Raw genomic sequence first — 13,974 nt, forward strand, 5'->3', positions numbered from 1 at the left:
AATATTTTAAATGTTTCTTAAAAATAAAATATATTGTGTTCAAAAGGGATTTGAAAAAGGGATTTTTTTGTTTGTTTTTTACCCAGACATTTAAAAAGAACATATTTTAGAGCTGTAATCATAATACCGTGAAACCACGATCTTTTTATCCAAGGTTATCATACCGGCACAATCTTATACCGGCCCATGCCTAGTACAGATTTTATAGTGGAATAGGAGATTCAGTCCATATTTTGTCATTTATTATTTTATTTTATTAATATTAAGGTGGACACTTTAATATATCCTCTATATGTAAATACAGTGACATTTTTTTCTCTCGAAGTAACGTGTTTAATAACTTCAACTTAGGATTTGCAATTACTGAAAAAAAGGTTATCGTTTTGTGCCAATAGCCTAGTGGTACTGTGCACCAACATATAGCACAGACGTGCTGATGGTGACTAGAGTTCGATTCCCGGCTCGAGGTCCTTTGCCGATCCTTCCCCTCTCTCTGCACTCAATGCTTTCCTGTCTGAAATTTCTACTGTCCTATCATAATAAAGGTGAAAAAACCATTAAAAATAATTATTAATTTTTTTTTCTAAAATAAAATAAAATCAGACAATTCTGAAAGCAGTTGAATAAAAATAAACTGGTGCTGTGCTGTGCTGGCCTGTAAAAACAATTTGTGTAAATCTGTCAGATGTTCTGGCAGAGTTAATGGAAGGCCTGACGTACAGTGTATGACAAAGTTGCAAACGCATCGTGAAACTATCCAAAACTCTGCATTTTCCTGCCAGCTCACGCTCTCCTCTCCTGCTGTTTGGTGGTGACAGCAAACATCTTATTTTAATCATCTTTTTTTGTTTTCCCACACTCTGGATAAAGCTGCATCTGCTAAAGCTCTGCTGGGATACACAGTAGGAGTCAGAATTAGACATCGGCTTGCTCAAATGCCTCAGAAAAGCGAAGGAATCTCTGGAGACAAAGGTTTTGAATAATTTATTTGTTTGGTTTGACATCTGTTACAATAAAATACCAAATAGAGGTTGAACAAAACGTTTCTTTTCTACAGAATTTTCAGTCTAGAATATTTTGTTATGCCTCACCTCACACAGCTCTACGCACCTCACACAATCCTATTGAAAGGTCAAAGGTCGCATAGTCTCAGGAAAGCACTTGTCATTGTAGTGCCAGTGTACCGGTGTCTGTGAAATGAAGGCAAATAGTATCAATCCTGACCTTTGGCCTTTCAGTTCAGTATGTCTATCTCCATTCCTCTGAATTGATCCGCTAGATTGTTTTTGGATCTAGTGTGTGAGTGAGAAAATTCCCGTAATGATAAGCATCTTTGAAGAGAGCTATAATACTCCCGAGTCATTTTCCTGAGTGTGTATGTGGAATTTGCATTAAGGAGACGGGAGAGTCTTTAAATGGGTCCATTAGTCCGTATGCGCATCTATTTGTTTGTGTTGAGTCAGTCATGCTGTGAAGACGGTAAAGCAGAAAGCCAGCATGTCTGCAGAGCACAAAAACTTATACATATGAGGGACGGATGCCACATACTCACCTTGAACACACTCCAGGTAAGCCGTGCCTGCTGGGCCGACCTCATTAAAAAATCTTCAGGATCTGGATTTATGCTCAAATGATCAGTTACAGCTTGTAAATGGAAGCTTTCTGGAAACTTTAATGTGGTTGCCTGCCATTTTAAAAATCGTAGGTGTTTACATTTTTTATTTTAGTCTCCTGGAGCTTGGTTGATGGCCACAGATTTTTTTTTATAACAGCAGATGGTTTTATTCGAACTTTTCATTGTTAGTTACACGATTGCTTTCTTCTCCTTAGCCCTTTTAACCAAAAATGAAGCCCCTCGTGCTGCTGTGCTGGATTTTTGTTGTGACCTTACACGCTTCTGTGCTTCAGCCAAGTAAGTACTCTTGAAGTGAAGTAATTTAAATAAGTTTTCATCTGTGTTTTAATGTTAAATATTCAGAATGTTTCAAAGATGCATGTCGAAATACAAAAAATAGCAGGATTCTTAAGAAATATGACTGTAATTCGCTTATATCATATTTCTAAGGAATTACAATATATTTGTCAAATGTCCTATAATAACTGAACCATTATTTATTTTTTTAAACATATTGTGTTTGTAAAAGTCATAAAGATGAATTACCTTTTATTCTGTAGGGGTAACTGTGGCAGTTTTGCAGAATGCATCTGCAGAAGGTGACCTTTGGGGAAAGCAGAGACTTACTCTGTACATTGAAGCTCTAAACACTGAAGAGGAGAAAAGAAGTGAGGAAGAGGTCAAAATTCATGGTGCAGAAGAAGAAACTGACAATAGTAATGAAGAACATGGTGCGAGAGAAACAGAAAGTAATGAGCAAACAATGGTGCTCATTGAGGATGCAAAGGAAACAGAGAAGCAGCAAGGACAGAGTCTGGTTGAACCTGACACATTGGATGTCACTGGGCCAACTCTGAAGGAATATAACACTTCTAGCATATCTATCACATCCCATCCAGTTCCGCTCACAGAATCAGCTACTCCACCTCCATCATTCTCCTCCACACCACAGAGACCAGCATCAACTCCAGAGACCTTCTATGTCATTACCAATACAAACCTTTCATCTGAAACCACAGTTGAAAACCCAAAATTTCACACTCCAGATGCAATGGGAGCCACATTACTAAATGAAAGCAGCACAAATGATGATCTTAAAGTGGAACTCCTTGTGATGAATGTCTCCGAGTTCCACTTAAAGGAGGAAGTGAGTGTAGAAGTCACAGCCTTGGCAGCGAGAGCGGAACCCACTGCAATTGCCCTTCCCAGTACCTTTGCGGACAAAGCAAAAAACAAAGTGGCCAAACATAAAGACAATAAAACACTGAAAGGGAAGAAAAAAAAGGCTGTAAAGGGGAAGCCGAGGAAGACAACTAAAGTTCCGAAAAAAGCAAAGAAAGTTAAAAAGTTAAATCATAAGCAGAAACTCAAGCCAACAACTCCTTCGCATTTTCCTTATTTTGAAGATAACTACTGCCCACCAGAGTGTTCCTGCTATGGGAGGTATGTGACAACTACATCTTAACCCAGGGGTGTCCTTTAGGGTCATTGTGTTTTATAGTTTATCTCCAACACTAATTAGACATGCTAAAATTTCAAGATTATCAAGATCTTCAGACTCAATTGAAACGTACAGGCAGGTGTAATGGAGCTGTTTTGACCTCCAACCTCTTGTTAAACTTACTTGCCTGTTGTTGTTTTTAGTACTCCTGAAGACATTTAAATAATAGTTTACCCAAAAATGAAAATTTCCTCACCATTTACTCACACTGAAGTGGTCCTAAACTTGAATTTCTTTCTTCTGTTGAACACAAAACAAAATACACTGTAGAATGTTGGGAAAAACAGCCATTGAAATCCATAGTATGTTTTGTTCCTACTATTGATGTAAGTAGCTTTTTGTCCAACTTTCTTCGATATATGTTTTTCAGAAACTCAAACTTGTTAGGTACAGATGGACAATGAGCAAATAATGGCAATTTTTCATTTTTGGGTGAATGGTCCCATGATGAGATTAGCTTTATTATGTGTATTGGATTATGTTTGCAGCTAAAATGAAGCTAGACTTCCAGCCCTTGTCTTAACCAAACATTAAATAACTGACCTTAACGTTTTACACTGTTATTTGACCTTCAAATCAATCTCTTGTTTTACAGGGTTGTGCAGTGTTCCGACAAACACCTGGTCAAAATACCTTATGGAATTCCGTACAACTCCCGGTACATTCTCTTAATGAACAACAAAATTGATAGCATTCAGTTAAACTTGCTTTCCCAGTATGACTCCATGGAGTTCCTGGTGTTAAGGAACAACCGTTTAACAGATTCCTCACTCAAGAGAGCCTTCGAAGGGATTCAGCATCTCAAGAGACTGTATGTGGAGCGGAACCTTCTCCGAAGCTTCCCCACAGACCTGCCTGCTACTCTTGAGGAGCTACGTCTGGACCGGAACCAAATAAGTGTGATGTCCAATGCAGCTTTTGAACGCTGTCCAAGTTTGCAAATCCTTAGCCTGAGCAACAACACCCTGCCGACAATCCCTCCAGGAGTACTTCTTTCTTTGGTCAACCTTCAGACCCTCACTCTGTCCTACAACCAGCTCGCCTCTGTTCCAATGCAGCTGCCCCTCAGTCTTCGAGAACTGTATCTCAGAGGCAATCGCATTCAACGTTTACAAGGTGACATGTTCTGGGGAGAGTCGGAGCTGCAGATTCTGGATTTAAGTTTGAACAGATTGACCGATAAAGGGCTTGGAAAGGCAGCACTATTGAACGCCACTGGCCTTGAGAGTTTGAATCTAGAGGGCAACTTACTGAAGGAAGTTCCTCGCCATCTACCATACACCATAAAGACCCTCAACTTGGAAGGAAACTTTATCTCAAGTATTACCAAGGATGCCTTTGTTTCAATGCCTCAACTGGAGCACCTAGGTTTAGCAAGAAACAAAATCACCAAAGTGGCTCTTGGTGCTTTCAGAGTTCTCCCACTTCTGCATCAGCTAGATATGAGTTACAATGCCTTACAACAGGTACCACGGCAGCTCCCATTGTGGCTGCACTCTGCAACATTTATGCACAACAAGATCCGCTCGATTCCACGTGATTCATTCTGTTGGGGTCGAGACAATGTGTCCCCACTGAGCCGCTTGGTGAAGGTGCAACTGGAATATAACATGATAGATCTGGGTCATCTGGACACGCTGGCCTTCAGATGCCTTAGAGGCTTTCAAGTGGTGGAGCTTTACTGAATTAACAAATTGAGAAGCCCTGGACAAAAGGGGCAAGCTATGGATAGAGGTGACTTTTGCCAATGGCATCTGGGGTGATAATGAGTTAGGCAAACTTACTTTCAATAGAATGAAGAGTCAGAAATTGCAGTTAGTGATAAACTATATAAACGGCAGAAATGCCACAAACTATATGCAGGCTCAGCTCTGTAGAAGATAGTTTTGATGGCCATGAGGGGTAGTGCATTACTTGACACATATTGAGTACTTTTCTGATGCTGCTTCTCTGATTTGATCAAGTGTATCTGCCTGCGGACTGCAAGACAGAGGCGTAAGATGAAGGGGTGTAACTTGTAACAGTTATCGAGATCCCATTGAACCATGCGAGATGTTACAATGAAATGTAGTTGGCAAGATGGCTTACCAGAGAACATTTTCAGAGTTTTCTCCAGATTTATCCTCAACCAATTCAGTTGATATATTATTATATTTAAAGCCACGATTCATCAGCGGATCGCTCGTATGTCAGCTTACAGACAAACCAGCTGATCGACGTGACTTTGAAACGCTCCAGTGTCCCTGTATTTGTGTTTACACTCAGTAAACAGCGCTGAGTTCAATGAACCGATGACCTTCACAGCCAATCACAGTCATTTCTGCTGAACAGGTGTACACATTGGCACAATAGTTTAAGAGCATGCTCCAAGGCGCTTAAAGGTTTGCGGGAAATGGATGTTTTTTAAATTCAGTACCAATTGGTATTGAATTCCAGTATCGTGACAACTCTAGGTAGGTATAGACGTTAATAACTGTGATGGTTTGGTTTAGGTTGTAGACGTTAATAACTGATATACAGCGCCATCTTGCCGACAACATAGTTTTGACATGTCTCCATAACTTTGTTACACCTCTAACGTACTACAAGGCCCCTTCATGTTACGCCCCTGTCTTGCAGTCCGCAGACAGATCCTACTCGGTTTGATCAAATATAGCCAAAAACAGAATTTAAGTGTATGTGGCCTGGGTTATTGGTTGTGATGATGTTAACTGCTGTTACATCTCTGAAATTTGACTAGATGTTGAATAAGACTGAGATCAGAGTTGTTTTGTTTGGATATATCCCAGTCCCACTTGTTTTTGAGATTGTATTATAATTCGATGTGACACAACATGTCTTACATTTGAAAATAAATCACTCACTTTTGTAACTTGGCAGTCGTCTTATCTCTGTCTTCTCCAGCTAATGTTGAGTGGTTCTTCACTCCAAATATGTACTGTTAAAAATTCAACATGGGACATTCTTCACATCGAGCTGATACATAATTGTCACTATGTTTCTCATTATCTGTAGTGTTTTTCTAAAAATTGCTTGTTTTATTTTTCTTGGTAAGTGCTTGGCGGGGTTTGCTGATTGGCTGCGGTTGTTTGTGCCAGATTTAAAGTGAATAAAAGCGCATTATTCAGAATTTGGCCGAGGAGCTCTTGGCTGTTTCTTTCTCTTACACCAGGGACTTAGCCAGTCCATCTATGCCATTGGCTGCAGTTCCAGTGTGTGTGTTTAAGAAAGAAATCTCCTGCAAATAAACATGTTTGGTTTAACATATTTGAGTACCTCAAGGTTATGCTTTTAGGATGAGTCCAAAATACAACCTTGACAGACACTTGCACATGGTTGTATTCACCAATAGATGGCAGAAGAGTATATTTTAACAAACCTTTGCACACGATTCAATATTTCTCTCTGGTCAAGAATTACAAAGTTAATATGCTCCATTTAAAAAGTTGCACATCATTGATCATTCAGCTCTCTTTATTCACATTATTGTGGGTTTTTAATGGCCGTTCTTAATAAAATATGTCTCAAATGTATATTTTTGTTTCAAAGCATATGCATATTATGTTCCTGCTCTAGCATATGAACAAAGTTGACAGGGTCTTGCCAATCTCTTGCGGTCTTTAGTTTCAATTCAGTGAGACTATTTAAGCAAACCGTATGAGTGTGTGTAAGAGTTAGGGAATACAAGGAAGGAGAGGTGAAGAGGGGGGAAGGGGGTGACAAAGTGAGAGAGAAATGAGATGGAAAGAAAGCAAATCGCAGCTTCATGTGTAGGGTTGGTGAATTCCATCTGTCTAATAATGCAGGAAAGCTACGTGGCACTGGGAGACAGCTGGAGAGAGAGAGAGTGAAAGAGTGAGAGAGAGAGAGTCTGAGGAAAAGAAGAGAGGAAGACTGAGGGGGAAAAAAGAGAGGATTTAAGTAAGGTGAAGGAGATTCTTCCAGAACATCCCTACAGTCCAGCAGGACCCTGACCCCTGATATTTATCTTTTTTAAAACTCCTTTTATTATTACTTGATGAGTTTATTTGACTTTAACCCATTCAGATTTGTTTGGCAAAAGCGAGAGAGGGTGGATAGTATAGCATAGAAAGCATGAATAAATAGTATAGTGTTAAAGATGATCCTTATAATTATTTGATCAGAATCTTCTATAACAAAGGGACAAACTGTACACTATAAAAATGGAAATGAATAAGAAAAGGTTTTGGGAGAATATGTTAGAAGAAAATACTATTTCAGTCATATAACTTAAAAATGTTGGGTTGGGTTGCCTGGGGTTGGGTGTTTCTTTGTAATTAATTGTGAAATTTGCAAGCAGTTTTTTTCATGTTTTGATATATTTTATGTCTTAACAAATCTGTTATGACATAATTACATTTTACTGTCCAGTTAAAAATGTAATTAAATTAAAAAAATCCTCAAGTGTTATACTATAACTAACTGATAATTATATGACAGTATTTTTATTGACTCCACGGATGGGGGTGTGGGGGTGATCACCAGAATAGGAAGTCCCAGAGTAAAGTGAGAAAATATGATACAGCTGTGTTTTGTAATTAAAAGATTTAACTTGGGCCATCACCATACTGGTAGATCTGTTTGGGATAGCAGCGTGATTACAATAAGTGGGATCTGAGACGTGACTCGCCACAGATAATCTGTTGCGAGGGGGTTAAAGTCCCTGGCGTCTGGCTGAGATAAAAACCTTTTATTACGTTTGACTAGCTAAAGTAATCTACTCCCGGGAGGGGGTAGAAATCAGGGGCCGTGCGATTTACTTACAGAAGGAAGTTGAAATTGGGGGGCATGTAATTAGAGCTTCAAAGCTTAACTTTTCGAATCTAGGTGAAAAATGAATCTGTTGGAGACGTCCAAGATTAATAGGTACCAAAAAAGTCTACAGAGGGGAAGAGGGGGTGATCACCAGAGTGGGGAAGTCCCAGAGTAAAATGAGAAATTATGATACACCAGTGTTTTAGAATATGGAAAAACTGTTTAATATTATTAGTTTTTATTTTATTTATACTTGTCTCTTTTATTCCTGTTTATGTAAAGCACTTTGAATTACCACTGTGTATGAAATGTGCTATATAAATAAACTTGCCTTGCCTTTTTAACTGACAAGTGTTAAAAATATGGTGATGCAAGACAAATTTTCCTCAGTTTAGCAGATCAAGGTTGCACAATTTACCACTTCCTATTATATCACACTTGTTCCCTTAAAAATCTATAACAGGGTCCCAATTAAACCACAATTAAACCCACCTGAACTAGCTAATCAAGCTCTTTCTTGGTGTACAAAAAAACGTCTAGAGAGGTGTGTTGAAGGAAGTTAAAGCTTTACAATGCGGGACACCGGCCCTCTAGGACCGAGATTGGACACCTCTAATCTATAACTTTAGAAAAAATTAATAACACTTTATTTTAAGTAACAATTTGAACTAATATCTAGTGTTTATTACCTGCCTATTATTAGGACATTGGCTGTTTATTAGTGCTTATAAAGTACATATGAAGAGTTTAGATGCAAAAACCTCTAGTGCCATCTGAAATTTTCTTCTAATATTAGCAGTTTTCTCAGGCTCCTTTGTCTTGATTCAGTAATTTCACTTTTATGGCAAAGAATAGGTTATTTTCATCGCTTTTAACATGAAATAACTAAACATAAACATAGGAGGCTGAGAAAAATGCTCATTGTAGAAGAGAATTCTAGATGGCACTTCATATTCTGCATGATCTTATTCTACATCCATATCCAATATGTAAACCTAACAATTACCTTAATAGCTATTAATAAGCAGCAAATTAAGAGTTTATTGAGGCAAAACTCATAGTTACAGTTTTTCTCAGTTGCTAGAACACTAAAACCCATTGGCTGAACTAAGTTCTCTGTTGCCTGACCTCATTTAGCTTATTGTGCATTCTGTTGTCAATACTTTAAACCATTTCACATGGTAAAACACATTGTCCAGATCTTACTTAGACTTTTTAGCAAAAATCTGAACACATTCTCATTCTCAAAACAAATTCTGCACTCTAGTGCACAAGCCATCCATTCTGGTAAACACAAGTATAGCAACAATCAAATACAAATAGAGAAAAGATGTCATTGATTAAACACAACCACTCAAAATTGATGTCACGTAAGAAAATGGAGCAGAAATAGTGTTTTAGCTATCGAGAAAAACTGTAATAGTAAGAACTCTACCCAATGACCCAAACTTTATTTACCGTTTGCTTTCTGTTTCTCCAGGTTACCTTTTGGATGGTTAAAGTATATTACTGAATCTAATAACCCACAATGCATGAACTATAGTTTAGATGTGTGCAATTGATCAGTCCTAAGCTAAAGCCTTAAAAACCAACATATTGCAGACATCTTTTCAAAATGTCAACCCATGAACCGAACCCAGGGTAGGTCACAGACATTACATTGCCTGAGGTTAAATAATTGTTTAATATTGATGAAAGAAGTAAACTTAGTGTACAAAATCTGTGAGCCTGTGGGCATGCACTTTTAATGCTAATGCTAACATCTGTGATTCTATTCAGTCTAGCCTGTGGCGTTTAATGAACAGAAGGCCTGAACTTATTTACCAGTCAAGAATGTCTGCAAACACAAAGCCAGGAAATGAAACCCCACCCTGGAAAAAGGAAGAGGAATAAATGGATAGAGACAAAGCATCTGTCCAGGTCAATGAACAGAAAACCAGGTCAACACTGGTCTACGGGACCTGGAAGTCAATTCAATCGTGAGTCTGGGATACCTGAATGAATGAAATTGCTTAGTTTGAAGTTGCATCTAATTTATTTTCTGCTAAAGATTTCAGCACTAATTTGGTATTGCGGTGACCTGCTCATGGGTTTGTCATCCTTTTTATTTGGTGAGACAATAAGGGCAGAACAATTGTTGTTTTTTTTTTAATTAGATTTTGACTTAGTTGGCTTTCATAACATTTTATCCACAATAGTGCAAAGAAAACATTCAAAATAGACATTTACAGTTGAAGTCAGAATTATTAAACCCCCTGAATTAATAGCTCCCTCTGTTTATTTTCCCTGTATGCAAGATTATAAATATACCTAAATATACATATAATGCCACATGCATATTTAAGCAAATTTCACAAAACAGTTGCCTTAATGCAACTAATCAACCAATTAATCATTAATAAACTGCTGGGAAAAGTAGAGGCATTAATTATAATAATTATTATTATATAGCTATTGTGCCTTATTTAAACTAATCATTATTATACAGCTAATGTGCCTTATTTAATAACATTATTATTATTATTATTATTATTATTATTATTATTATTATTATTATTATTATTATTATTAATATTATTATTATTATTATTATTATTTATATAGCTATTGTGCCTTATTTAAACTAATTATTATTATTATTTTTATTATTATTATTATTATTGTTATTATTATTGTATAGCTATTGTGCCTTATTTAAACTAATTATTATTATTATTATTATTATTATTATTATTATTATTATTATTATTATTATTATTATTATTGTTGTTGTTATTATTATTGTATAGCTATTGTGCCTTATTTAAACTAATTATTATTATTATTATTATTATTATTATTATTATTATTATTATTATTATTATTATTATTATTATTAAATAGCTATTGTGCCTTATTTAAACTAATTATTATTATATAGCTATTTTGCCTTATGTAAAGTACTGTAGCTTGGATAAAAAGCAAATCTAATATTAATACATGTGACTATGTTTTGATTTATATAAACAGTGTAATCTTTATACAACAGATCTAGATAAAACTCTTTACTGTTAATTCATATTTATTAATATTAATATAATACACATATAAATTCATATTTTAACAGCTAAAGACAACTGTACCCTGATATCAAATGACTAAAACTGATCATTACTTTTTTTCAGAGCTACCTGAGCTCTCCACATTCAAGAGTCTCTGCTGTTACTGCAGCTGAAGTGAGGTGGCGCTTGAGTCAATGCAGACGAGAAGCAGAAACACGGGCAGAAAAGCAGGAGGTGGAGCGAAAGAGAGAGTAATCGAGTCAAAGACAGAACCATGGGAGCCAGACGGACCTCTACACACTCACACCCACACTAATATATGGACACATGTATGCATTTACACTTACAGTCCTCAATCCCTCACACCATCACTCTTTCACCCTCTTCCCTCAGTTTCATTTAACCCTTATTGGGACAAACCAGCCAATGCAAAGCCCTTCATTTACACACATGCAGACTCCACAAGAGGGCTGCTGTGTTTGTGTTTTTCACTTCGGCTGATTCACTTCATTACCATATGCATGCAAATATATACATATGCATATAAAACATTGGGTTTTTTTCTGTCCTGGAAAGATAGTGGTAAAGCCACTCCTTTCATTTGCACAGAGTCTATGTATGTGTATATAAAACATGATGCTATTGATTATTGCAGATTAATTAAAGACCATGTTACATTGTTTTGTTGTGAATCTGTGATTATACCTAATATATCCCCCTTGTCTATTTTCAGATTTAGGAAAAGCATACAAGAAACTTTTTCTCCATGAAGTTAACAAGGTTATGGCCCATAACTGTAGACCTTTCAGGGTCGTAGGACTGCCGGTGGTAAATCTGAAAGGTCAAAGGTCAGTATACTTATTTTACACCCTGTCTGGTTTTATCCCTAAATGTGATCTGCAAGGAGGGATTATGAGACCCCCTGAGCAATCAGGTGTCCTTTTTAGGGTCTTTATAGGAATTCCATGTTTCTACAAGGCTTTATTAGGTTGTTTTCGAAAGGATTGTGAAAAAGAAAACCGAAGTAATTTTTGGTATCGAATTTGGGATCAAATCACTTCTTTTTTGTGTGTTTTTTTAAGATTCTCATTTGCTGTCAAAAGAACTCATACAGAGACTTGAAAATTGTTGGTAGGAATTGGTAAGAATTGTTTATTATTAATCAAGCTTTAGCCTTATTTACATCCAGGGCCCTTTCATACACCCGCAAGGTGCGACGCAATTGTTGTTTGCTAGTTTCAGCTTGGCGCAAGTGTCGTTAGCAAATGCATTTACGCATCCATAGGCGTTCTGATCTAAAAAAGGAGGCATGTTGAGGCGCATTGCTGGTGCGTTGCTATTTTGAGAAACTTTAACAGACTGTTCTATAGACCAGAACAAAGCTCGTCTAAAGTCCAGCACAGAGCACGTTAGTTATGTGCCTTGTTTACACATTGCTTAATGCAAACAGGATGTACAGCAATACGCAAATATCCTTACATATGAAAAATTAATATATTAAGTATATAATAAGGATATATATAGGATATAAATATAAAGGATTAAAATATTGCAAAACATTATTTTCTAGCCTACATAAATAAAAAAGCATACTTCCATGCCTTCATCTTGGGGGGGCTTTTTCAGTTTATTCATGACAATTTGCTTTTGCATAATGTTATCATTATTAGCAGTATTGTTTATTATATGCATATTTATATTTGTTTTATTAAAAACAAGCTTAGATTTGCCCACCTGTCAGGTTTTTAGACCATATGGGGCACAGCATGTGTAGGATATAACTCAGTTTTTTAAGCACACTTCGTTATTATTGTTCATTTATTCGTTTGCTGGAAATTAGAACTGAATTTAGAAATAGTTTTGAAACAAATCTTTGCACTTAAAAAGCGAAATTAATTATTTATAGGCTAATGGATGTCTGTGCGTACAAGGTTTCCCTATCCACGAGAGTGAAAGCGAAAGTAAACAATGATGAGGCTCATCTCTCATTCTCACGCTGTAGATGCTCTGTTTAACTGTTTTCTCTCTAGTGAAGGGGTCAGTTTTTCCACTTACAAAGTCCGTCATGTCAATAGCAAATGCGCTATGGCACAACGCAACTGACTCTTAAAGGGAATGGGAGATGAGACTCTGATTGGTTTATTCTAAAAACACACCTATAACTCATTAAGAAAATAAGCTCAACCCTTTTAGACCATGCGCCACGGCGCAAAGTGGATATATTGGCAAAATTGGATTCTGACACGCCCTTAATGCGTTTGCGCCCTTCGCTTTGCACTTTGTGCATGGATCATCAAAATAGAGCCCCCAGTGTTAGGATTTGTTTTCGTCAATCTGATTACCAGTGGATGACGTTATATACAGATGTATATGGTCTAAAATTTCAACCGATTACAGAGGAAACACACACTTGATTGGTTTTCATCAATGTAAATGCTCATATGGTTGAATATGTTCAAACAGCAATAAAAAATAAATAAAAATGACTATGAACAAACATGTTATGGGACATTTTGTTAGAAAGTGTACTAAAACAAGGTACTATTTCATTGTGTTGTACTAAAAAACACAAATAAAATCAGATTCGTAGTTGCCAACTATTTATGTTCATTCACTTGCTGTTCCTCTTGCTTATAATCCACCCGCTTCAAATGTTATCACTCAATGGATATCAGCTGATAGATATGGGCCAGATAGGCTCAGAAGGCTGTAGGCTCAGAAAGCTGTAATCATCCATGCACCAGTAGTCACAGAAGGCCCCTTCTGGCCAATATCTATTGGCTGATAACCACTGATAACGCCTGTTCAATCCAGTTATAGCATTTGAATCGGCTGTATAATCTATGTAACTTGGTTTCATTCATCCAAGAGTATGCAAAATCTGAGAAAAAGTGGTCAAATGTTAATACCAGGAAGAAACAGTAATGAATCTTGACTGACCACCTGTGGTAAGACACTGAAATCATGTTGGAAACAGGGCCAAAAGTGAAAAAATACTGTGCATATAGAAGTAGGAATGCAACAAGGCGCTTCTGAATCCA

General features: G+C 36.8%; 1 protein-coding gene across 2 annotated transcripts in view; it reads left to right on the forward strand.

Annotated features, from left to right (window-relative positions):
* Positions 1-5,988, forward strand: part of LOC130223043 (podocan) — a 36,800-nt gene extending 30,812 nt beyond the window's left edge. The window contains exons 2-4 of one of the 2 annotated variants that reach the window (XM_056455740.1): positions 1,831-1,912; positions 2,176-3,058; positions 3,712-5,988. In XM_056455740.1, the coding sequence (XP_056311715.1) occupies positions 1,846-1,912; positions 2,176-3,058; positions 3,712-4,801 (2,040 nt within the window). In that variant the 5' untranslated portion in view covers positions 1,831-1,845 and the 3' untranslated portion in view covers positions 4,802-5,988. Of the gene's footprint in view, positions 1-1,762; positions 1,913-2,175; positions 3,059-3,711 lie in introns of those variants that run through there. The other variant, XM_056455741.1, reaches the window with a different exon arrangement.
* The last annotated feature ends 7,986 nt before the right edge of the window (positions 5,989-13,974 follow it).

Source organism: Danio aesculapii, chromosome 4 (assembly GCF_903798145.1).
Source record: "Danio aesculapii chromosome 4, fDanAes4.1, whole genome shotgun sequence".
Taxonomy (NCBI): Eukaryota; Metazoa; Chordata; class Actinopteri; order Cypriniformes; family Danionidae; genus Danio; species Danio aesculapii.